General features: G+C 40.2%; 2 protein-coding genes across 2 annotated transcripts in view; one reads left to right on the top strand and one right to left on the bottom strand.

The window, feature by feature from the left end:
* Positions 1-1,076: 1,076 nt before the first annotated feature.
* On the top strand, positions 1,077-11,267 carry ficd (FIC domain protein adenylyltransferase). The gene is made up of 2 exons (XM_080208377.1): positions 1,077-1,368; positions 8,259-11,267. Exons 1-2 carry the CDS (start codon positions 1,137-1,139, stop codon positions 9,338-9,340), a joined length of 1,314 nt encoding a protein of 437 aa, XP_080064503.1. The 5' UTR covers positions 1,077-1,136; the 3' UTR covers positions 9,341-11,267.
* Positions 11,268-11,733: 466 nt separating this feature from the next.
* The window catches only part of sart3 (spliceosome associated factor 3, U4/U6 recycling protein), a 34,564-nt gene continuing 19,997 nt past the window's right edge, over positions 11,734-26,300 (bottom strand). The window contains exons 12-19 of the mRNA XM_080208372.1: positions 25,830-25,939; positions 25,153-25,265; positions 21,304-21,380; positions 18,433-18,592; positions 16,897-17,342; positions 15,270-15,422; positions 13,768-13,955; positions 11,734-12,504 (exon numbers count right to left, since the gene is read on the bottom strand). Coding sequence (XP_080064498.1) covers positions 12,315-12,504; positions 13,768-13,955; positions 15,270-15,422; positions 16,897-17,342; positions 18,433-18,592; positions 21,304-21,380; positions 25,153-25,265; positions 25,830-25,939 — 1,437 coding nt within the window. The 3' untranslated portion in view covers positions 11,734-12,314. The remainder of the gene's footprint in view (positions 12,505-13,767; positions 13,956-15,269; positions 15,423-16,896; positions 17,343-18,432; positions 18,593-21,303; positions 21,381-25,152; positions 25,266-25,829; positions 25,940-26,300) is intronic.

Raw genomic sequence — 26,300 nt, 5'->3', positions numbered from 1 at the left:
AGGTGCACTTTTAAAAAGGATGAAAGTTGTACTTGGATTTTTAATTCACTGGTGGGACATGGGTGGTACTGGCTAGCCAGCATTTATTGCCCTTGAAAACAGGGTGGTAAACTATCATGAAATGCTACTACAACTGAATAGCTTGCTAGGCTATTTCAGAGGGCATTTGAGTCAACCACCTTGCTGTGGCTCCATAGTCACATATAGTCTCGACCAGCTAAGGACAGCAACTTTCCTTCCCTAAAGGATATTAGTGAACCAGATAGTTTTTTCTGAAAAGTCAACAATAGTTTCATGGTCACTAGTAAATTCTTAATTCGATATTTTTTAACTGACTTCAAATTCCATCATTGGCTCTGGTAGGATTCAAACCTAGCTCACCAGACCATTAGCTAAATTTTTGGATTAATAGTCTATTCATAATACTATTAGGCTGTCACCTCTCCTATTGCTCAGATACTGCAGAAGCTGGAAATATGGAACACTGAAAATGTTGGAAATACTCAGCAAGTCAAACTGTGTACTAGACGAGGATTTGCCTGGACTTTACTACCATGCCAGGACGTGGTGGATAGTGCATAGCACTCCTGCCTCACTGTACCGTGGACCTGCGTTTGATTCTCGGAATGGGTGCGTGTGCGTGTCCGTTCGCCCCGTGTCTGCGTGGGTTTCCTTCCACGGGATTTGAACGGAAAAATGGGAATTTTAACACTGACGGACCAGTAACCAATGTCCAAAAGATAGGTTGGTTAGATGATTAGGTATTAGGGTAAATGCCCTTTATGTACCCGACCAGGAGCCGGAGTGTGGCGACTGGGTGATTTTCAGAGTAACTTACATTGCAATGTCAATGTCAGCCTACTTACAACACTGAGCATCTTTAAACGTCCCATTGTTGATGTAACTTTGCCAGTTGGAGCATGCGCAGATAACTAACAGGTCCCTGAGTGACGATTGGCTGAGCGTTTCCGACGTTTCTGTTCTTCATTGGACCATACCTATGTTAATCAAAGCTTTAGCCAATGAGCGATTAGAAATACCCGCCAGCTGACAAATGAGCGGTGAGGGGGGCGGGACAAGCTGGCGATGACTCGAGGCGGCGGCGGGTGAGCGGCAGCCCAGCAGCAGTGCTGGCGATGGGCCCGAGCGGAAAGCGGGTGTCAGTGGCGGCGGCGGCCGCCGTGCTGCTCGGCTCGCTGACCGCGCTGCTTCTGCCGCAGCTCCGGGGCGGCCTGTGGTCGCTGCGATGCCGTCTCCTGGAGGTGGGCCTGGGCGAGGATCCCATCACCGGCCTCAGCCTGACCTACAGCGGAGTGGAGCTGAGCCAGCTGGAGGAGGCCTGGTCCCTCCGGCAGAAAGTGGGTCCAGGTAGGAGCGGGGGGGGGTTAATGGGGCGACCGGGATCCGCGGCTGGGCCCTGCTTGCTGCCGGTTAAGGGCGGGAAGGAGCCACAGGGAGACTCCCATGGAGTAGTTGCTTTCCCCCTCGCAGTGACTCCCCTGGTCTCTGCCTGGACACTTACTGCCCTTGGACACTCAGTGCTGAGTTCCCTCAACAACTTAAATACAAATAGAAGGATGCTGGAATCTGAAACAAAAGCAGAAAATACTGGAAACGCGCAGCATTTGTGGAGAAACGAGCAGTCAGTGTTTCCAGCCTGGAGGAGAGTCTTTAATTCTTGTTTCTCTCTCCCCACAGATGCTGCCAGACCTGCTGAGTGTTGCCAGCACTTTCTGTTCTTGTTCCCTTAGCAACTCGTTGCTCCTTTACCTCCACACTGAAAATCTGCATTTACATGGCACATGGTGGTAGTGGTGTTGTCACTGGACTCGTGATCTAGAGATCAAAAGAGAAAATGTTGGAAAATCTCAGCAGCTCTGGCAGCATCTGTAGGGAGAGGAAAGAGCTGACTTTTCTAGACAAGCTGCCAGAGGCAGTAGTAGAGGCGGGTACAATTTTATCTTTTAAAAAACATTTAGATAGTTACATGGGTATGATGGGTATAGAGGGATATGGGACAAATGTGGGCAATTGGGATTAGCTTAGGGGTTTTAAAAAGAAAGGGTGGCATGAACAAGTTGGGCCGACGGGCCTGTTTCCATGCTGTAAACTTCCATGACTCTATGTTTCGAGTCCAGATGACCATTTGTCAAAGCTGATCCAGAGACCCAGGGTAATACACAGGGAACCCAGGTTCAAATCTGCCACAGTGGGACATGAATTCAATAAAAATATGAAATTGAAAGCTTACAATTATGAAACAATTGTTATAAAAGCCAATCTGGTTCATTCATGTCCTTTAGGGAATGGAAATCTATCGTCCTTACCTGGTCTGACTTGTTGAGTTAACTCTTAAGTGCTCTCAGGATGGACAATAAACGTTGGCCTAGCCAGCGATGCCCACATCCCACGAACGAATAAAAATATTGGAGCAAAACTTCACCTTTTGCCACTGAGACAAAGGGTGGCCAAAAGTTTGTTCGAAGAGGTAGGTTTTGAAGAAAGACTTAGAGGAGTATAAACAGGATGGAGAGATTGTGGGAAAGAATTCCAGAAGTTGCACAGTTTGAAACACAACGGCCAGTGGGGGGCTGATGGAACCAAAAGAGAAAATGCTGGAAAATCTTAGCAGGTCTGGCAGCATCTGTAAGGAGAGAGAAGAGCTGACATTTTGAATCCAGATGACCCTTTGTCAAAGCTTTTGGAGTGACCAGTATAGGAGGAATGCATCATTACTTTTTTTTAAAGGTTATAAGGCTAGAGGAAGTGAGAGAGATTGGGAATTGGGAATTTTAACACTGAGGGACCAGTAACCAGTGTAGGTCAGCAAGCGCTGTGTGAATGGCATTTGATGCAAGTTCAGATGCAGGCAGTAAAGTTTGTGATGAATGCAGGTTTAAGTTGGAAGACTGATCAAGCAGCCACGGTTGGCCCTTTAAGTTGCTGCACAAAAAAGACCCACACGTTTAAATAAATTGCCCTTGCACCACAAAGAAAAATTAACAGGCAATTTATTTAAATTGATCATTAATTCTATTTTATTCTGTATCTATTCTATTCTATTCTATCCTCTTGATCTGAAGGTAACAGAATCCATCGATTATACTTAAGAGCTGAGGGAGAGCAGAAATGCAGAGTGTTGCAGAGCTGAGATTATTCAGCTGTAGACTGTTCCAGATGGCTGCTATCTGTCCAATCTGTGAATTTTTTTATACACGTGTCCTAAAGTAATTTTCCATTTGGCATATACTATTGACTATGTTAACAGTTTGCACTATGTTGCTTATCTGATAAGCTGTGTGACTATAATTGAATTTTATAATGTTTTAAAAATGAATTTTAAATATTTTATGCTTTAAAAATGACAGTGTTTCCTTTTGAATTTGTTATTTACCCTCTATAGAACAGGAAATTGTCTTGGCATGCCCTCTGCAGTTGGGGAACTGGTAACTAGTCATTTTTAGGATGATTCACTTACTAGTTAATAAGCATGAATGGTGACAGAAAACCTAAATAAGTGCGATGTGAGAAGCATAGTTTTCCTTTGGAGGATCTAGTGCCCTTTTAAAATGAAGTAATTGCGCTCTCACATTCAACCTGACTGTTGTTGTGATTCAGTCAGATATAATGACCGCTGCAATGGTGGGTGGACATCTATATGCTGTCTAGTATCAAGTCAAATTGCTCTTGGAACACCATTCTTTGTTCTGTGTGATTGTCTTGGCAGATACCTAAGAAATAGTTCCAACCTTCTTTGAAAAGTTTAAATACTGCAACATTTATCCAATCAATTTCTACTGCTTGCCAAGCTGCTGTAATTTGTCAGTTCTAAGTGCCTTTGCCTGGTTCTGTGCTGAACCATCAGATAAAGTTCACAAATTTTGCATTTTTTTGTTCTGCCACTCTTTGAATACTCATTGGGCAGATAATTTTTTCCCGATTTCTACAATCAGGTACTTAAGAGGAAAGGTTATTCGGGCTAGGCTTGTATCCACTGGAGTTTAGAAAAATTAAACACGCCTTGGTTGAAGATTCTGACGGGTCTGACAAGCGGATGTAAAAAGAATGTTTCCTGTTATTGGAGAATCTAGAACTAGGAGTAGGCCATTCAGCCCATCAAGCCTGCTCTGCCGTTCGATACAATTGTGATTGATCATCCACTTTAATGCTTTTTTCCCCTCACTATCCCCATATCCCTTTATGTCATTGGTATTTAGAAACCTGTTAATCTCTGCTTTACATGTACTCTGTGAAGGAGCTTCCCATCGCCCTCTAAAAATTCTAAATATTCACAACACTCGAGTAAAAAAAAAACTCATCTCTGTCCTAAGTATTGAAATTGTGTCCCCTGGTTCTAGATTCGCCAACCAGGGAATACATCTTGCCTGCATCTACCTTCTCTATCCCTTTGTGCATTTTGTAGAATTTAATGAGACCACTTGTCACTCTTTTAAACTCTAGAGAATTCAGACCCAGTTTCTCCAAGGTGTCTTCGTAGGACAGTACTGCCATCCTGGGGAAAAAGTCTGGTGAATCTTCAATGCACTCCCTCTTTAACATTAATATCCTGCCTAAGGCAAAGGGACGAAAGCTGTAAGCACAATTCCAGGTGCAGATCCAACCTAATCAAGGTTCTATACAATTGGAGCATGATTTTGCTACTCCTATTGCAATAAAGACTAACGTAATTAGCCTTCCTAATAGCTTGCTGCACCAGCATGTTAGCTTTTAGTGAATGACTTATGGACAAGGATACCCAGCTCCCTCTATATATCTACACTTTCTAAACTCGTACCATTTAAGAAATACTCTGTACATGCATTTCTACTACCAAAGTGGATAACCACAAATCTTTCCACATTATATTCCAGCTGCCATGTTCTTGCCCACTCAATAAGTCTGTCCAAATCCTCTTTGCCTTTTTGCATTTTCCTTGCAACATGCAGTCCCACCTAGCTTGATGTCATCCATAAACTTGGAAATATTATATTTGGTTTCCACATTTAAATCATTGATATATATTGTGAACAGTTGGGGTACCAAATACTGATTGTTGTGGTTTCCCACTAATTACAGCCTGCCGATGTGAGAATTACTTGTTTATTCCTACTCCCTGTTTTCAGTCTGTTAGCCAATCCTTAATCCTGGCCAGCATATTGCCTCCTATTCCATGTGCTTTTATTTTGCTAACCAGCCTCCTCGGATGGACTTTATAAAAGTCTTCTGAAAATCCAGGTATACTACGTCCACCGACTTCTCTTTATCAATTCTGTTAATGACACCTTCAAACAAATTTCCAACAGGTTCATCAAGCATGATTTCCCATTCATCAGTCCGTTGACTATGCCTAATCAGATCATTATTATCCACGATTTATCAAATACTTTATAATAGATTCTAGCATTTTCCTTACTGCTGATAAGACTAGCAGGTTGTAGTTCCCTGTTTTCTTTCTCGTCCGCTTCTTAAATAGTGGGCTGACATTTGCTACCTTCTGAGCTGCAAAAACTGTTCTAGAATCTGTTGCATTTTGGAAAATGATCACCAATGTACTCACTATCTTCATAGCTATGACATTCAACACAATGGGATGTAGAATGTCGGGTCCCAGCGCATTATCAACATCCAGTCCCCTTAATTCCTACAATCCAACCTTCTTAATAATAATTTTCTTCAGTTCCTCATTCTCCCTAATCCCTGGATCTCTAATTCTGGGAAACTGCTTGTATCTTCTTCAGTGAAGATGGACACAAGTAATCATTTAGCTTTACATATAAAGAAACATTTTACAGTGGTTTTTATATTTTTTGCTAGTTTGCATTTATATTCTATTTTCCATTCCTCTATCAGTTTAAGTTGTTTAAAGTTTATTTATTAGTGTCAAGTAAAATTACAGTAACACTGCAATGAAGCTACTGTGAAAATCCCCTAGTCGTCACATTCCAGTGCCTACTCGGGTACACTGAGGGAGAATTTAGCATGGCCAATGCATGTAACCAGCTCGTCTTTTAGACTGTGGGAGGAAACCCACGTAGACATGGGGAGAACATGCAGACTCCGCACAGTGACCCAAGCCGGGAATGAAACCTGGGCCCCTGGTGCTATGAGGCAGCAGTGCTAATCACTGTGCTACCATATCACCCTGTACTGCTCCTTTGTTGCATTCTAAAATTACTACTATTTCTGGAAACTTGTTAGGTCTTTTCTTACAGTAGCACAGTGGTTAGCACTGCTGCCTCACAGTGCCAGGGACCCAAGTTCGATTCCTGGCTTGAGTCACTGTCTTTGTGGAGTTTGTACATTCTCCCCATGTCTGCATGGCTTTCTTTCAGGTGCTCCAGTTATCTCTGACAGTATGAAAAACATGCTGGTTAGGTGCATTGACCTGAACAGATGATGGATTATGGTGACTAGAGGAATTTCACAGTAACTTCATTACAGTGTTAATGTAAGTTTTACTTGTGACTAATAAATAAACTTTACTTTTAATCTTGTACAGACCTTAACTTCATTTGTTAACTGCCATTGACTGACATCTTTTTGGGTTTTTGTGCTTTGAAGGAATGTATACGTGCTGTAAACTATATGATAATTCTTCAAAGACAATCCATTGCCTGTGTATTTTAAACATTTTAATGTATTTTCCCAATCTACCTTAACAAATTTGATCCTCATATATTCATAATTTCCTTGTTCAAATTTAACACCCTGGCTTCAGATTGAATTACCTCACTTTCAAACCTTGTGCAAACTTCTTTCATAATATGGCCACTCATCCCTTAAGGTTCCTTCACAATAAGGTTATTCCATAGAATCCCTTTATGCAGAGGGAGACCATTCTGTCCACTGACCCTCTGAAAGAGCATCTTATCCAGGCTGACAAATCTGCCCTAACCCCACACATTTTACCATCACTAATCCACCTAACCTACACATTTTTGAACACTAAGGGGCAATTTAGCATGGCCAATCCACCTAACCTGCCATCTTTGGAGTGTGGGAGGAAACCCAAACAGACATGGGAAGAATGTGCAAACACTACACAGTTACATGAGGTTGGAATTGAACCCAGGTCCCTGGCACTGTGGGGCAACAGTGCTAACCATTCTGTCAATGTGCTGCCACCCAACAAGTTTGATTATTTAAAGGCACAAATAGAGGTTAATGGCTATGATCTAATTGCCAGTATGGAAATGTAGGGATTCTATGAATGCTGTGTGCATTCAGATAGGGTGCCCTTAACTTTGTCTTTTTGACATTTCATATTCTAAGCTTAATCAATGTTCATCATTATTTCACTTACCACTTTTTTACTTCCTGTTACTAGCTTTACTTTCTTCCAATTTGAGCTATCCCTCAGGTTTTCATTCTCCTGACAAGCCAGTTTAAACCCTCCTCAACAGCACTATCAAATCTCCCTGTGAGGATGCTAGTCCAGGTCCTATTGAAGTGTAACTTGTACCAGCTTGTATGGGTAACACCTGCCCCAGAACTGGTCCCAATGCCTTAGAAATCTAATGCCCTCCCTCCGACACCAAATCTCCAGCCACATATTCAGTCAATCAATAATTCTATTCCTGTGCTCACCAGCATATGGCATGGGGAGTAATCCTGAGGTTACTGCTCTTGAGATCTCACATTTTCTTTCCTAATTCTCTAAAATCTGCTTTCAGGATCTAATTCCTCTTCTTAACTCTGTCTTTAGTACCAATGTGGACCGTGACCTCTGGCTGTTCACCCACCCCCAGAATCTACTGCATCTGCTCCGTGACATCCTTGACCCTGGCACCAGAGAGCCAACACACCATCCCAGATTCATATTTGTCACTCATTAAAAATAAAAGGTCACCCATTTAAGACAGAAACGATGAGAATTTTTTTTCTCAATGTTATGAATGTTTGGAACTCTTCTTCAAAAGGCAGTGGAAGTAGAGTCTTTGGATATTTTTAAGGCAGATGTAGATAGGTTCTTGTTCAGTAAGAGGTGAAATGTTATGGGTGGGAATGTAGGGATAAAGTTACAAGCAGATCAGCCATGATATTGAATGGCAGAGCAGGAATGAGGGGCTGAGTGACTTCCTCCTGCTCTCAATTTATATGTTTGTAAAGTACACGTTGCAGTCTGCAGGGTTACAGTTGGCTGAGGATCTGATTGGGCTAATGTGTTACCATTTTATTACAAAATATCCACAGATCAGGCTCTGTATAATACACTGCATTTGGCTCCATCTAAATTATAAACTGATTTTTAATTTCAGAAATCCAGTTAGAAGCTAAAGCTGCTCTGCACCAAGCTCTGGAAATGAAACGTCTGGGGAAGCGAGAGAAGGCATACAGACTATTCATGCATTCCCTCAACATGGACCCCAATTATGTTGATGCTTTGAATGAATTGGGTATCTTCATGGAAGAGGAAAAGGATGTTATTCAGGCTGACCACTTATATACAAAAGCTCTGACTATTTCTCCGTGTGACGAGAAGGCACTGGTCAACCGTGACAGGACATTGCCATTGGTGGAAGAAATTGACCAAAAACAATTTAGTATTATTGACCGAAAAGTTAAAAAATTGATGGCGATACCCAAAGGGAATGCAGCACTGCATCGTGTAATGGAAGAAAGTTATTACCATCATATTTATCATACTGTGGCTATTGAAGGGAATACACTGACCCTGTCTGAGATTAGGCACATCATAGAAACAAGATATGCTGTGCCTGGGAAAAGCCTGGTAGAACAGAATGAAGTTATAGGAGTTGATGCAGCCATGAAATATCTCAACAAGTCTTTAGTATCCAGAATCGGATCCGTTAATATTGATGATATTTTAGAGATTCACAAAAGAGTTTTAGGATATGTTGACCCTGTAGAAGCTGGAAGATTTCGTACCAATCAAGTCTTTGTGGGTCACCACATCCCTCCCCATCCAAGGGATGTAAGGAAACAAATGCAGGAGCTGATCCAGTGGTTAAATTCTGAAGAAGCCATGAGTCTACATCCTGTTGAATTTGCTGCTCTTGCACATTATAAACTCGTCTACATCCATCCCTTTGTAGATGGGAATGGAAGGACAGCCCGATTACTTATGAATCTTATTCTGATGCAGGCAGGTTACCCACCTGTCACCATTCGCAAGGAGCAGCGAGCTGAGTATTATAGTGCATTAGACTTGGCCAACGAGGGAGATGTAAGGCCATTTATTCGTTTTATTGGAAAATGTACAGAAATGACACTTGACTTACTGCTGATTGCAACAGCTGATCACCCTGTTGATAAAGGTTTACCTGAAGCCAATCCCAACCATTCAGATTATACACAAACAATTCTAATTAAAAACTAACACACTGTTAATTATTGATTCTGGTTGAGTTAGTGTGAACATTGCCAGTCTAAACTTTAGTTAAATTCATTTAGAAACTTGCCAAATTCTCCCCCTGACCAATTGTTCATGTTATGCTTTTGCTTGGCTTGATCAGGAGATCCCGAACTAGTCGTGCAAGTTTGTTTTTCTGCTTTTGCAATGCTAGTTACTTACCAGCATGGATCTACAGATTAAAGCTGCCAGAAAAGCCTTGAACCTAATTTGATGTATTTTGGGTTATACTGGTTGTGATTTAAACTGGTCATATTCTGTTGCCGTAAATAAGCTGGGACTGCATTTTTTAGTTGTTTTCTGATCTACACTGTCTCTTCTATCCCCAATTGTAAGTGTTTATTTTACAGTGCCAATCTTTTCCTGCTCTTTATGTTCACAATATTCAAATGAAGCATACAGTGACAGATTGGATTATATAATTTCCCCAACAGCAAAGTAAAATGTCATGCACACAATTTGGAGAGGGAGAATCTGCAAGAGGCTGGAATGCTTGAGTTTGGGGAGGAGAGGGGGGAACAAATAAGAACTGCAAATTCTTGCCACCACTGCCTAGGCAGCAGCTTTTGTTTACTTGCATTTGGCTCACGTAGCTCACTCCGAGGAACTCTGGCATCTTTGTTTTGAGAAAGTGAATTCATGTTTAGTGTCATGAAGTAAATTTTTTGTTTTTGGTGGCTTGAAATTTTTAGCACAGCTATAGAATTTCACTGGGTTTATCCAACCAGCCTGGTTCTTGCTAAAATTGCAGGATGCGGTGAAGCTGGGACGGGTGTTCTGATATATCTCTCTGTCCTTTGTTTAAGCCAAACAGTACTAATTGTAGATTGTAAAGCACAGTTCTAAAATGCCAAAAGATTATTAGTATGCATTGTTGAAATTTATCCAGCACTGAGATTCCTGGAGTGTTAGTTGCAGGCAATTTTGCTATTTAAGAAACTGAGAGCTCCACATTATTCCTTCAAATAATCAGTTGCTGTGGCTACAGGAGAAACTGTTCTTGTTTCACTGTTTCAAGTGGTCTTTTAATTAAAATCTTGTACTTGAGAAATCAAAATCAATAGGATTATAATCAAAGGATGAGTGTGAACAGACTTTGTTGGACAATAACCCAGTTGGCCAGTGAGATGTTTGTGAATTGAAATTGCACTTTGTATAAATAGACCTTATTTAAACAACTTAAAACATAGAAATATATATATATATAGTATTTAAGATGTAAAAATAAAATATTTTGCCATTAATGATAGCCTTGAGGTTTTTTTGGTAAACAGGAACTAGGGATTGAGGGTGGGATGCATATGACCAAAATGTTTCTTCAACAGATTTTATTTTGACAGTGACTGGCCTGAAATTCTAGTTTCAAGTTTTGCTGCAATGTGGTTTGGGAAATACTTGACAAAGCAAAAGAATTAGCACAAGAATGACCAATGATGTACTGAGGGTTATTGCAGATCAAAGAGCTTATTTGGGGTGAGAAAAATTCTAGCCCTCATCATCCATTGGGCTGACTAATTGTCAACAGCACCTTAACCTACCTATAATAGGAGGCAAGTTCTGATGAAAGCTCACAGATGTTAAATGTCGTCAATTTTGTTTCTTTCTTCACCGATGGTTCCTGCTTGCTGAATATTCCAGTATTTTCTGTTTTTGTTTCAGATTTCCACAAGCTGTAATATGCTTGAAGATTACTGAATCTGCCACATTCAACTGATTTGATTTTAATTTTACCCAGTTGTCACTTACAAGCCAAAGCTATCATTTTAGTTTTGCATTCTTTTTCTCTCCCACTGCATACCCTGCCCACTCTAAATATTTTCTAAAAGGATGTGGACTGACTGATGTTAGTACTGGATGTTCGCTACCCTTTTGGGAAGACAGTGGGGAAACAAAGTGATATTGTTTCTTAGGCTAGTAACTTCCATTCTAAGTGCAGTCAAAGACAGAGCCACCATCTTTCAAGGTAGTCTTGTGGTTTACAGCAAATTAATACTTCTAAAGTGAAGTCAATATTGTGAAAAATTTGCACATACAGTCCCACAAACAGCAATATGATAATGACTAGATCACTTTAGTGTTATTGGCTGAAGGATAAATATCGGTAAACTCTTCTGCTCTTCAAAGCAGTGTAATTTAATCTTTTACATCCATGCAAGAAGGCAGAGGAAAACTTGGTTTAACACCTTGTCTGACTGAGAGTGTTCAGCACTCAGTACTGCACCAAGCATCAACCAAGATTCTACATACAAATCTTTGGAGTGAAACTTAAGCATGACAAAATCAAGAGTGAGCCCCAGACAAGTTCTCATTTCTGGTACAGAAGCAATAGTGATAGGATAGATTTTGTTTATCAATCTAGATTTGTAATTTGTTTGAAACAGTTTTAATTAAGCACATTGCTTTCACTTTGAACCAATGAACTTTTCTTATAAACCCAATCTTAATCCTCTGTGATCTTTACCTGGTGGATCCGAAACATGATCTTTAACCAATGTTGCATTACAATGCAATTATATAAAATTTCACAGCAATATATCAAAAGGTGTAGTCAAAGTAACAATGAAATGGTCCCAGTGATTCTGCTGTAACATACACAGTGCTTTGCCAAAAAACACGAAACAACAGTGGCTTCCAGGACCCATGTTTAAAACTAACCAAGTAGCAGTTACAAAACACAATATTGTAAATAAAACAGACATACAAGCCATTCTCTGTAAATACATAAGAGCAACTGCTTAAAAAACTTACGGAGAAAAGCAACATGGAGCTTCCATCAAGGATATTTTTAACACTTGTCAAACCCTTAAAAAATTATTTACATTTCAGTACTGCTCATCAGAATCCTTAGCTTTATGCTCAACGATGCAAATTGTTTCTTAAAGGTAGTTCACATTTTTTTCTTGAATTTCAGCAGTCTCGCCATGTATGCTGTAATCACAAGTTATTTTTTCAGCAGCATCTTTGCAAAGTCTGCATTGGTCATCTTTTTGGTCTCTCCCATTATAGAGGAATCACCTTTCGAGTTGCCATCCTGATCCCTCAATGTACCATTTTCAGTATTTGCTTCAGATACAGGCAAGCGTTGTAATGCACGAGGTACAAGTGCAAGTTGCGTTCGACCTTTGCCCCTCCTAGAAGAATATCAGTGTTAATGGAAGAGTTCACATGGGTCAACATGCAATTCCAAACTTGACAACGCAGCAGGTTCTGGACACATTTTCATCCTCGAGCCCAATTTAAAGGATTTTTGGCGACATTCACACTTAGTTCAGTTTTCTATTTTTATGTCAAGGCTCCCATTCAGCCACCCACATGTGCCATGTCAGCTCCCACTTTGGATGGGAGCTGTTCTGCCTTTCTAATGAATGTCTCCCTGTCTTCTGTATGCTCCATTTCCTGTCATCGCGTGACAATTTTTCATCTCATTTCCACCCCCCCATACTATATCAAACCATCATAAAAATATCTTCTCTCTCTAATCTCTTTTTAGATAAGTGCAGTGACATCAAGGATCTGACCAGAACTTAACAGCTATGTCAAATGCTGTTCTAAGATGCCACATGTCCCCAAACTCTCCAGTTACACATTTCACTACATCCCTTGTCCAAACCTATCTGCTAAACTGTTCCCTTAAACATCTGGTACCATTGAAGTTTTTCATTTACAGCCCACCTCTCATTCAAGATACTCAAACAGTGACATTTTTCATTATTGAAGTACCCCTAGTTATTTCATCCTCTGTCATTTCAACCTGTATCAAAACTCACACTGGCACTTGTGTCATGTCACTACACACACAACCTCTCCCAATGCTGATCTTGCTCAGACCAATCCTGGCTAAACTAGCCCCTCCAATGTTACAATTTACCCACAAGATTAGTTCTTATTCTGCCTATAAATGTGTCCATGCCCAGTTCCAACCCATCCCATGCCACAACAATTCAGTTTTTTTTCCCTATTGCTACAAACTGCAAAAGATCAGTTTTACACAAGTAAATTATTGTTCCTATAGGAGTAACATTCTTTAGAAAAACTCTATCAAAATTCACTGGAAAAAAGAGATATAATTAGAAAGAAAAAATTGTTACTGTCTAATCATTTGCATTGCTGATTTTGACACATACACCTACTCCCCAGTTAGAAATAGTTGGGCACCTGTCCCAGTTCACACTGTCATCACTATAAAACTCAGACTAAATATAATTGAGCTACATATGAAACAGGAGCCTGCCTTAAAAACAAAATGCAACATTTATAAAATATGTTCTTCATATGTGATTATTGTTGGAGATAAACTTCTGGAATCTTCTTCAAATGGACGAGGCAACTAATTCTGGTGGTCAATCCTAACTGAATCATCCTCTACAAGTTTCAACAGTTTGATCAGCACTTACGCTCCATACACCTGCCGCGGGAGCAAAGAGCCAGACGATCGACTAGTTTCGACCTTGCTAGTCTGTTTCCTCTGTGGAGGATTACTAATGGCCACGCTGATTGTGTGATCTTTAACCACCATTCCATCCATTTTAAGAACAGCCTGGGAGGCCTGGGCTTCATTCTCATATTCAGCATATGCCAAACCCTGAAACAATAATCAGTGAAATTAAAGTTTTTTATTGGTCTCAAGTAGTCTTACATTAATACTACCTGTTCGGATACACTGAGGGAGAAATTGGCATGGCCAATTCACCTAACCTACACATCTTTGAACTATGGGAGGAAACCAGAGCACCCGGAGGAAACCCACGCAGGCACAGGGAGAAAGTACAAACTCCACAAAGACAGTGACCCAAACCGCGAATCGAACCCGGGTCTCTGGCACTGTGAAGCAGCAGTGCTAACCACTGTGCCACTGAACTGTTATGCAGACACCAAAAACTAAACTTCAGGAGGGAATAACTTATTCACAGGAAACAGTGGCCAATCTAATGGGGTAGATGCATATCCATCATACTGGGCTGAAACATTTAGATCCAGAAAGTACAAAGCCAGAAATGAAAGAAAAAGGTCTTCACAAATCCTCTACATGGGCTCAAATGACACAAAGCTAAATAGCTTATGGGAGTTTTCATTCCCTGGGTTGGGCTGACAGGTAGAGGTGGCAGAGCTCAAATGTGCAATCTTCAAATCTGGAATGCACAATAAGACAGCTGCTTGGGGCAAACACTTTGATGCACATTTTCATGTTGCAATTACTTTTCTAATTGAAATAATAGCATTGTGGCCGAGTATGCAACTCATGCCCTATCAGAAGGGCACTACTTGTCCCAGAAAAAATTTCAGTATGTTTGCATAACGAGGAAAGGGACAGGCTATCATAGAGGTTTACAGCATGGAAACAAGCCCTTCGGCCCAACCTGCCCAAGCCACCCTTTTTTTTTAAACCCCAAAGCTAGGCCCAATTGCCCGCACCTGGCCCATATCCCTCCGTACCCAATTGATCAGAGTATTGCTGTGGAAAATGCAACAAGGAATTACAAGCGCCCAAGTTCTCGGGTAATTCAAAATAAAAGATGCAAGGCTTGAACATATTTCATTTTCTTGAAGGGAACAGGCCCACGTATGAATGTATGTTGTTTCTGGCCAGTATCTTTGCATATCAGAGTGATGAAATCTCAGACTTGATTCTGAAGGAGGACAAATAGTTTTCAGCCAACATAAGCGTTCACAGGCATGAGGCCAACTTAGCAGTGGAGCATGGAAAAGATTTACTATTAGTAAGGAAATGTGATTGAACATTTACAATTCTCAGGCTTAAGGGCATGTGGTTCCTTTGATTTTCATCAATTTTCCAGAGGGGGAAGTTACTGAAAGTTTATTCAAGATCTGAAACGATTTTACTTCACAGGCAAGTGACACACACCAGGTTTTTAATAGGCCACTATGCAACAGGTACCTTTGGTTTTCCAGAGCGATTAGTGACAAGGCGGATCTCCTTTAGGTTTCCATGCTCTTTGCAGATCTCCTCCAGTTCTTCTTTAGTGCAGGAGAAAGGTAAACCTGATATAAAGACCTTATGTTTCTCTAGGCTGGTGCTGTACCTAAACACCTGGAGAAAAAGCACAAAACATTAAGAAAAAAAAAAGAGTTTCTTTAAAGCTCTGCTGCATCTGTTCAATGTCGTGAATTTTGTATGCACCAGTCCCTCATTGCTGTCTTTCACAGTATGGGAAACATAATTGAGGAAAATTAGAGATGTGACAAAGGAAGTGGAAAAATAATACAGTAGAATCTCAGAAATTTATGGAGGCAACTATTTGCACATCATGTCTGTACCAGTTGAAAATGACATGTCCTGTCCTACCCTACTTTCCAGCAATTCATCTGGAACCATGAAAGTTATGGAACACTTCACAACCACTGGACATTTCAAAGTGCTTTACAGTCAATTAAAGATTTTTGAGGTGTAATCAGTGTTGTATTATAGGAAATGCAGCAGCCAATTTGTGCACAGCAAACTCCCACAAACAGCGGTGCAATAACAATCAGATAATCTGTTAATGTTATGTTGATTGAGGGATAAATATTGACTGGGACAATGCCGATATCTCCCCTGCTCTTCATCGAAATAGTGCCAACAGGATCCAGGCAGATTGGGCCTAAGTTTAATGTCTCATCGAGAAAAATGACACCTTTAACAGTACAGCACTCCCTCAGTACTGCACTGAACAGTCAGCTTTTGATTTTAGTGCATAAGTTTTTAGGTGGGCCTTAAATGCAGGACTTTGTGATCCAGGGGTGAGGATGTTACTTTCTGAATCACAGCATTTCTCCAATGCCATGAGGATTTCTGACTCCATCATCCTTTTAAGGCAGAGTTCCAGATTCCCACCCCGGTAAAAAGAACCTCTCCTCAACCACACTCTAATCTAATTCCACCAATTACTTTAAATCAATACCCTCCTGGTTATTGACCTACTTTACTCGAGGAAATAGGTTCACTATCCAGGCCCCCTCATAATTCTATACAATTAAAATAATTTCAGTTAAATCTCCCCTCAGCCTTCTCTGTTCCAAAGAAACAGTACCAGCCTAACCAAGAAATATAAAAGCAAAATACTGCAGATGCTGGAATCTGAAACAAAGACAGAAAATGCTGGAAAATCTCAGCAGGTCTGATAGCATCTTTAGAGAGAGAATAGAGCCAAGGGTCATCCTGACTCAAAACATTGGCTCTATTCCTTCCACAGCCTACCCAGTCTGTCTTCTTAGCTATAATTCACCATTCTGCACTGTTAAAATGTTCAAAGAAACAAAGGTTTGAGAGACGATTGAAAGAGACATCTCAGAAGAATGAAATGAGAGCAGAATTCTATCAGAATTGCACCTCAAGTTTCTTGCCTAATATTCTTTTGAACCGTATCACAAACAAGCCAATGGGATTGGGAAATACAAGCAGACCTATAGTTAAGTGGGTCACTTCATTTCAGCCAACTGGGACTTCTTGAAAGAAAGATTGCACAGACAATGGAAAATGTTTACAAGCAAAGAAAAAACCACATCACAGTTACCAAAAGAAGTACCTTAAATTCTGGATTCTTTGCTTTGTCAACACATGGTGAAACAAACATTGGCCGACCTTCTAACTCCTGGCGGTCCAGCCGCAAGGCATCGGTAGCTGCTTTCTCCTCTTGAAACTCCACATAACAATATCCTCGAAACAGTCCCCTATTACTGTAAACAGGGCGGATGTCTGCAATCTGGCCAAAGCTTTCAAATACCTCCTTCAGCCGCTCCTCGGGGTTGGGCATCGAGTACGAGAGATTACTGACAAACACAGTCAGGTCATCCTTGGTGTTATCATGGAGAACTTTGTTCCGTGTGGCAGCTGCAGCTTTCTGCTTTTGCAGCGCTGGAGTCTCCAGTACCTTTGTATTGCTTTTACGACCAAACAGACCACATTCTGTTGACATATCTTCTTCCTCAGCTTCTTCCAGTTCCCCAGCTCGAGGCTTTTTATTTGGTTGATCTGAAATTGAAAGACGAATTAGTAGAAATCTCCCTCTTGTGGTCATAAATGGAGCAGGACAATGGGAATATAAACTGAAGCAAAAGGGTTGTTAATGGTTGGTTGATTATGTTGTTAAAGATGTCTGTTTTTATTGTTCTGACATCAGGGCACCTTTCTTTCAGGGCCTGCCCCACCAGCGTGACGTGGGACCTGCCTCCTTGATATTTTTGCTTAAAAATTATGGTGGGAAAAGTCAGCAGTGCAGCCAGTGGGATACACTCCACTATTCCCACCCGAGGTGACTCCCAGACAGAAAAAAATCGGAACATTCCACCCTCAGTTCCTTTAACACAACAAACTTTCAAAGGCATTTTATAAAAAGATAAGAGATTTGTGGGAAAATGAGAGAAGGGTTAGGGAGCTGGTGGAGAAAATGACGCTGATGAGCTCTTCAAAAGGAGGACAAGAGCTTCTAACACCTCTTTGTCTCCTTATTTTTTTCTAAAGCTGACTTTTTTTAAAAAGAAACTGCTACATTCTAACCAACTCTCATTTCCTAAAATATAACTACTCTTTCAAGAGTCAGCATAGATACAATGAGTGGAAGGTCTGTCTTCAGTGCTGCATGATTCTATTCTACAGAAGAAATCTACTACTAATTGAATACTAAAAGTGTGGTCTGTCATGTTTTTTCCTGAGTGCAGAATGAGAAAGTACCTAAAATTAGAATATTCTGTTCTAGTGGTGATTACTCGGTCAGTACTAAATTTCCCAATCCCAGATATCCAATTGAAATTATGTTAATGCACATTTCTCTCACTTTTTCAATGTTCTAGTTATTTCATAGTAATCACTAAATTACCCTTTTTCACCTCAAAGAACATATAGTTGTAATCTGAGGAATTTTATGATACATTTGACACAGCAGCAATTTTCCATAAGAACAAAAGCTTAAACTTTCCCCGTGTTAGAACACTATAGTTTCAGATTAAATTCTTGCCCCAATTACTGATGCACTCTACCAGATATCCCCTTGTTAAAATGTTAGCATATATAGAATGGAGCTCATTCATTAGCCATGAGTTAGTCTTCTCACAGGGTGCCATACCAATTTGGGTGCCCCATTCCTCCTCATCTGCTTTGCGTTTGTCTCCAGGTAATGCCTGTTTCTGGGCCTTTTTCGCGGCTTTCTTTTCAGATCTGCCTTTCTTCCGCTGCATATTTTTCTCCTCTTCCTGTTTTATCAGCAGAGCTTCCTTCTCTGCAGCCTGGGCAAAACATTAAAAATAGGAGTTAAAAAAAAATCAAACTTATCTCAAGGGGTAAGTTTTTTCCATTTAATAATATTTACAGCTAATCTCCAGATTGCCTGGTCGAGTGAGGGCAAAAATGCCAATAAATATCACTAGCTATCTTGGAGTATGATCCAGCCATGTCCGTCTTCCAGTGCCATTCACCTAAGAAACAGTTACAATTACATGTTTTAAGTTACTAAAAACAGCATTCAGACAAGGTGACATACAGTTCCTGAGGTTTGTGTTCCAGCCAGGTTGCTATATCTTCTCTATGACAGGAAATGTTGATCATGTGGGGTGGGTCTGCTACTGGTTTAGTGGATGGAGGTGGTGGAAGTGTGGGGTGATGTGGGAGAGTGACAGAGCTGGTGTATGGGAGTGAATACCTTTCATCTTAACACAGTGCACACCAAAGGACTGATCCAATTGTTTGATGGACAAATGGCCCTAGGCATATCAGCACGTCCTGTTTGAATTCCAGACCTGCTACATTTACAGCACTTTTTGTTTATCCACATCAGTCCAAATCTTTTCATTTTCTCAACCAGTTGAATGTTCTTTTTATATCTTTCCAACACCTCACTGATAATCTTTTATATCATCCGAAAATCTTCTACTAAGGATTTAATCCATTGACTCCATCCACAACTGGCTTGTTAACTCTGATGAACTACCCTGACTGAAACATTAACTCCATTTCTCTCACCACAGATATTGCTTGACCAGCTGAGTGTTTTGCAGCATTTTCTGCTTTTATTTCAAGTTTCCAGCATTTGCAGTATGTTCCTTTCGTTTTAGTGGCTCATCTGCTCTCCCCTCTTCCCCCTTTCTTCTTTAACTTAAAGTTTTAAGGTGTCTACTTATCCTTGTAATGTGTGATGGTACTGTGCCTTTATTTTTTAACTATTCTCCCTGCAGTTTGGAAGCAAGCTTTTTGTTTATGCTCTGGCACTGGCTGCCAAGTTAGATGTCCTTTCATTGCTGCTTAAATGGGTTAAATGAGATTTTGTTTATTTTTAATCTGGACCTAATGCACTTTCTGGAAGGTTACAACCTATTTGAGGTACTGTGGGAAGAATGGTTGACAGGTCAGATGGAACAGTTTTTTTTCTCTCTCCCAAGAGTTCTTACTTTAAGTTTTGGTTGCTGATTAGTTGGAAGGTGTTTGGACTTCAGACTGAAAGGCAGTATTTCTGTGACTCTCTCCCTATTAGAAATTGTGCTATGTTGGAAGCAGTTTTCTTGCCTTCCTGGAGTGAAAATTTTGCTGTAAATAGTTTGTTGGCTAAAGGCTGGAGACCATCAGTAGTATTGTCTCTACCTCGAGGTGCTGGGAGTTTCCAGAACGAGGAAGTCAGAGTTTCAATTCTCCAGCCAAAGGACTAAGGTCTAGAATCACATGAGTATTCTTATTTTCTGTGTTAAACCTGTGGCAGGTATATGTTAATAAGGAGGTTTGTTGTATGGAACAGTGTATTTAATGGTTAAGGTTTATGCAATATCATGATTTTTTTTGTAATTGGTAAAAGCTAGCATTAATTTTCTTTCTAGGTGTAACTGTGTTCTTAAATAGACTGTTTGATAAAAGCTCCCTACTGGGTCATTTGAATCATGCCTGAAGTGAAACATCTCATGCTCACTCTAGCCAAATTCAAAGTGTAAAACTTATGGTCTAGGCTGACTTCATAAAACACCAAGTTTCTGACCTGGATTATAACATATGTAAGGTCCACATCCAAATGTTAAAGCCTGCTTTTTCTCTTTATGGATGTTAACTGATTATCTTGTATCTATTTCCAGCATAGTGTGTTTGTATTTTAGATTTCCAATATTTACATTTTATTTCTTTTCATCTGTAATTAAAACATTAACTACCCTGCTGCAATACATTAAGTCTCCTAGTATTGATTCAGTTAGATTTTGCAACCATAAAAGTTTAAACCAGACAAACCATTTCTCAAGTGTTAGCTACAAAAACGTTCCTTGATACACGATGTGCTGAAATTCCCTATTTTGTCCAGAAATAGTTTGCTGTGTTGACTGGAGAGTCAGTTAGCATATATACAGCATCGAAGGTGTTTTACTCAGCACCGAACTTGCACACACTGGATCTGGGAGTTAGCATTACTGAGAATCTATGCCAAAAGTGGGAGAGAGCTCTAGTCGCTGGTAATGAAGTTTCCAATCCTAATGAACACACACAAGATGAATTCAGAGGTTGAGTTTCATTCGAAGCCACCCCTGCTCATCCTCCTACACGATGTGCTATCTCCACTCACATTGTCTGCATCTTTAAGACTTCATTAGCTGTAAAGACTCGCATTCTAATCAGTATTCTGTAAACTGAATGCGTGCTTTTATATGCTCTGTTTGTGATCAGAACTCCCCATTCACCTGACGAAGGGGCAAAGCCCCGAAAGCATTTGCTACCAAATAAACCTATTGGACTTTAAGCTGGTGTTGTGAGACTTCTTACTGTGTGCATCCTCCTACAGCCAGCCCTAACAGCAGAAGTTATATGCTAGGCTCTCAATGAATATCAATGATTACTGTGCATGTTCTACAGTGCATGACTAATCCATGATGGAATAGAAACTATTCCATACCCAGCACTGGGTGAATCTCTCCTAATATCTCCAAAATTGACCTCACCTGATAAAAAACACAATTCACTAAGTACTTACTTTGGTTCTCTGCTCATTAACTCGGTTAAGCCTGGTCTCGGTCTTCTCTGCAGCTAGGTCCCAATCTTCCAAAGAGCCTGAAAAAGGATAAAAAGGTGTTTTACTACTCAGAATGAATTTCATTACTCCTGCTTACATTTCTCTAAAACTACTGAAGGTTAAGAAGAACCAACATTATTTCTTGACCATAGCTGTTACAAAACATTGAACTTTGACTTGTGTTTAAAAGAGGGTGATAAAACTTTTGATAAAAACCTGATTTCTTCCAGCTCAGCAATCTTTTCCACCAAGTCACTGAGACATATAGAGCAGATATCATCCCAGAACTGGGACCACACTGAATCAGCTGACCTCAGAGCACTGGTTAGACTGCTACAATTAATCTGAGTGCTTCTGGGCTGGAGGAGGAAGATCAGCTTTGGTTACTGTTCCTGTTTACTATAAAGTGACATTTGCTGATTGTATGTGTTGGACGCTGGTTGAGTGTACGATCTGATTGAGCAGTGACGCTTCTTCGGTCTAGTACCTGCTCACTTACACATGAAGGTCACACATGAATGAGGACCACCTGGCAAAGTTACTGAAACATGGTTAGTTTCTGTGGAATATAGAGTGAATACCTTCAGTATAGAACAAAAATGAAAGGTGAGGGAGAACTTGAATTTATGTAGCAATATACTACGTCCTCAGGATGTTTCAAAACAAATGATAACCAATGCATTATGTTTGATGGATAGCTTCTTTATGAGGCAAACGTGGCAACCAAATTGAAGGTACTGTATGACGTGGGAGTAATTTAATAAATAACCAGATAATTGTTTTAAATAATGCTCAGTGAAAGACAAACATTCTCTGGATTATGGGATAACTCTTTGCTCTTCTTCAAATAGTAATATTACATCTTTTATACCCATTGGGTCTCAGCTTAACATATTGACTGACAATGCACAGCACTAAGGTGTCATTCAGGTAACATGCTCAAGCTTACTGCGGGGTTTAAAAGACAAGAGTGAAACTAATTGAGCCAGGCTTACATTTCATTAATTATATACAATATGATGGTTTGTCATAATAGCGTGTTCATTATGATTTTGGACTTCCTTTCTCCTGTCTACAATGTCCTGCTCTTCTCTCCCGAAGACAACTATTTTTGCTTGGTACACTGGTTTGGTATTCCAGCCCTCTCGCATTTCATACAAATAGCTATTTTTCAAGCGCATGTCTAGACAGCGAGTGAAAACCAGCTATTTAATATTTTGCAACTCTTTAAAAAAAAACTTAATGATCTGGAGAGATCATATTAGAGTGAACTTGATATTGCTGCACAGTAACATCCTGACTGCGTGCAGCAGAGACTGATCCTGTCCTTACCTAACACCCACTTTCCACCCAAAGTCACTGGATAGCAAATCAGGAGCAGGAACACAATGCTTTTTCTGCCTTAGAATGTAGGCATTGTAATATTTCCACAAAAGACAGGAAACAGCCAATTCATCATGAGGCAGGAACTGAACCTGGTATTTTTCCCATCTGGATGGCTGAATGTCAAAACTATGCACTGCATTTACTCAGAATCATTGGGGCTGTTTACTGACTCTTATGGTCTCAGAAGAGATCAGTATCTTTGTTTGGAAATCCAAAAACCCAAGTATTTATTAAAAGAATAGAGCCATGGGTTCACTGTTTAAATCAAAATAATTCTACTACATAAAAATCAAAGAACCTGACTACTAAAACCTACATTCCAAAATATTCTGTTACATTAAAGATATTAAAAGTAAAACACTTAGTTGTACTCTTAACCAAACTTAATTTAAATTTCCTTCTATGCCCATTTGATTTATTCTCCTAAAAAACTCAAGTAAGACGCTGATCAGAAATTGGAAGATTAACCACTGTTTCAAATATTCATCTAAGTGTTGATCCACTTGTTCTCCAACTCTGAATTCTTGCATATAGGAGCACTCTTAATCTTCTCAGCTTGCCTATCCCAGAGTCCAACTCACTGCTAATAGCATCCTTTAGTTGTCAGGGGTTTAAACCCTTTTAGCCAGCACCCAGACTTTCAACAGAATTCTGTTTGAAGGAGGTGATTCCTGCAGCATACTTGCTCTGAACTAAACTGCTTGAGAACAGAACCACACACAATGTAATCTCCCTATAAATTACACCTTGCTTACCCCTTTAGAGTCACAGAGGTTTACAGCGTGGAAATAGGCCCTTTTTTTTTTTAAAACCCCTAAGCTAATCCCAGTTGCCTGAATTTGGCCCATAACCCTTTGTACCCATCTTACCCATGTAACTATCTAAATGCTTTTTAAAAGACAAAATTATACCCACCTCTACTACTACCTCTGGCAGCTTGTTCCAGACACACCACCTGTGTGAAAAAAAATTGCCTCTCTTTTGTATCTCTCCCCTCTCACCTTAAACCTATGCCCTCTAGTTTGAGACTCCCCTGCCTTTGGGAAAAGATATTGACTATCTATGCCCCGCATTATTTTATAGACCTCTATAAGGTCACCCCTCAGCCTCCTACGCTCCACAGAAAAATGCCTCTCTGCCTCTCCTTATAACTCAAGCCATCAAGTCCCGATAGCATCCTAGTAAATCTTTTCTGCACCCTTCCTAGTTTAATAATATTCTTTCTATAATAGGGTGACCAGAAATGCACACAATATTCCAATTGTGGCCTTACCAATGTCTTGTACAACTTCAACAAGACGTCCCAACTCTTGTATTCAGTGTTCTGACCGATGAAACCAAGCATTGAATGCCTTCTTCGCCACTCTGTCCACCTGTGACTACATTTTCAAGGAGCTATGAACATGTACCACTAAATCTCTTTGTTCTGTAGCTCTCCCTAACACCCTACCATTAACTGAGTAAGTCTTGCCTTGGTTCAATCTACCAAAATGCATCACCTCGTGTTTGTCTAAATTAAACTCCATTTGCCATTTGTCAGAATTCTTTTCCTATTATTTATCTCCCAAGCAGTTGGTCACATTAGTTCCTGGAAGCTAGTTGGTTTTTGCAATAAATCATCTTCCTGAAAAATATAACTCTTAAAGGCACCATGATCCCCAACATGAAGTATAGATTGTTCCCCAGAAGCACATGGGCCATTGAAATTAGGAATAAGAAAATTCAGCACTTTTGGGGCTAGAATGTGTCAGAATCCTCTCAATTTCTACATAAAGCAGCAACAGAAAGTTCCAAACCTTTCCTGGATAAGGGCATTTGTTCCATGGCTTGGGAAAGGAATGTGCAGAGTATAGAATCAGTCCACCTTTGGTTATACTTAACAGCTTTTGACCGCTGTGAGATCAGTTCTTAGATCTTGATTCTGTCAAGTGCCCTGACAATCTGTCTTCTAACAAGATACTGTCACACTCATTTGAAATAGTCACAGCAGTTATTCTAGCCAAAACAGTCACATGAAGATATAGGTCAATATCAGTAATGGAGGGAATCTGGTAAAGTTTTAATATTTGTGAAAGGGTCAAAGAAGCACATCAACAATTGCACGAGTCCATGGGAATATGACAGTATTTGCTGTGGGTCCTTGAGAGCAAGAGGCTCCTGGAAGAATTCCACGAGACCCTTTATCCACTGCCTTTGAAACAACTCTCTCAGAAATAACACTTCACATATTTCAATGCAAAATAATAAGTTAAATCTCATTTCACTTATTCAGCCCAAATATTAATTTGCTCAGCCAACAGAAGTGAGGATTGTGTTAACGACTTCATTGACACATTACACACACTCACTTTATGTTCAGCCACATAATAAACTTTAAGGTCCCTGGTACTCTTTATCGGACACTTACATTATGCACAAACTCACCTTCCACCCTCTCGAAGGCGAGCAACACATCACAGACATGCTCAGGATAGTCGGTGGTACATTGTACTGCTCGATGCAAAGCCTTTCTGCAGTGCTGGGGATCACCATGAGCTCTGCAACATCATAACATGCGAACAGAAAATAAAGTAAATTCTTTATTAGTGTATACAGATACACATACAAGCTGTGACAGTTATGGCACCTGTGATGGAACCCACAGATCCACTCTCACTTCCTTTGCCCAGTCATGCATTTTCCCCAAGGCCACAGTTAATTTCCTCTCTATCCCTGTGGCCAGAATTATTTTTAATAATATACACATTTCATTAGTCCTGGTTCATTCTCATCAGATATTCTGTTTTTAATTCCTATAGCGTTTCAGTATTTATTGTCATGCCTACATGTTCTCTGAACTTTGGCTCCCATCCCCTTTTTAAATCTTTATATTATTATTGTATCCAAGCCCTCTTTCTTTTTACTGTCCTTTCTGTTAGGACCTCAGTTTCATACAATTTGGGTGCAACTTGTGCCTGTTAAGAATGCCCACTGTGACAGAGTACCAAAGAACATCCTGTACCCCAAACTCTCATGTCATACAGTACCTTCAAGTACGGATGGAAGATAAATTTGTGGAGGGGAAGAAATAAACTGTTGATTGACGAGACTAATGTCCTTACCGCTCCAAATTATAATATTCCAGCCACATGTTGGCATATGTTGCATTTCCTTTGGTCATTATTCTATCCCACAGTTCCCGAGCTTTCTGCATATTTTTACACAGTCTTGCCTAGAAAAGAATTTAAAATTACAAGCACACAAAGAAGGGATGAGCAATAATCATAACAGGTCAACCTTCCAATAGGCAAATACACAATACAAATAAACTTTCTTCATCCCCAAAGACTCTTCATAAACCACCTCTCTCTTCATCCCCGGGTTCAAATAAACCACCCTCATGACATTTTTCAAAAACCAATCACCTTCAAGCTCAGGGATGAATAATAGTGTAAACCACCCCACCTAAGTCAGAAACAAACCCCTTGGTCCCAATTGTTTGTAATTTTTATTAATGATCTGGATGAGGGTATAGTTGGGTGGATTAGTAAATTTGCTGATGACACCAAAGTTGGAGGTGTGGTAGATTGTGA

Source organism: Carcharhinus amblyrhynchos, chromosome 20 (genome assembly GCF_965287045.1).
Source record: "Carcharhinus amblyrhynchos chromosome 20, sCarAmb.v2.hapA, whole genome shotgun sequence".
Lineage (NCBI taxonomy): Eukaryota > Metazoa > Chordata > Chondrichthyes > Carcharhiniformes > Carcharhinidae > Carcharhinus > Carcharhinus amblyrhynchos.
The sequence above is the reverse complement of the archived record's forward strand: the minus strand, read 5'-3'. Positions and strand labels throughout refer to the sequence as shown.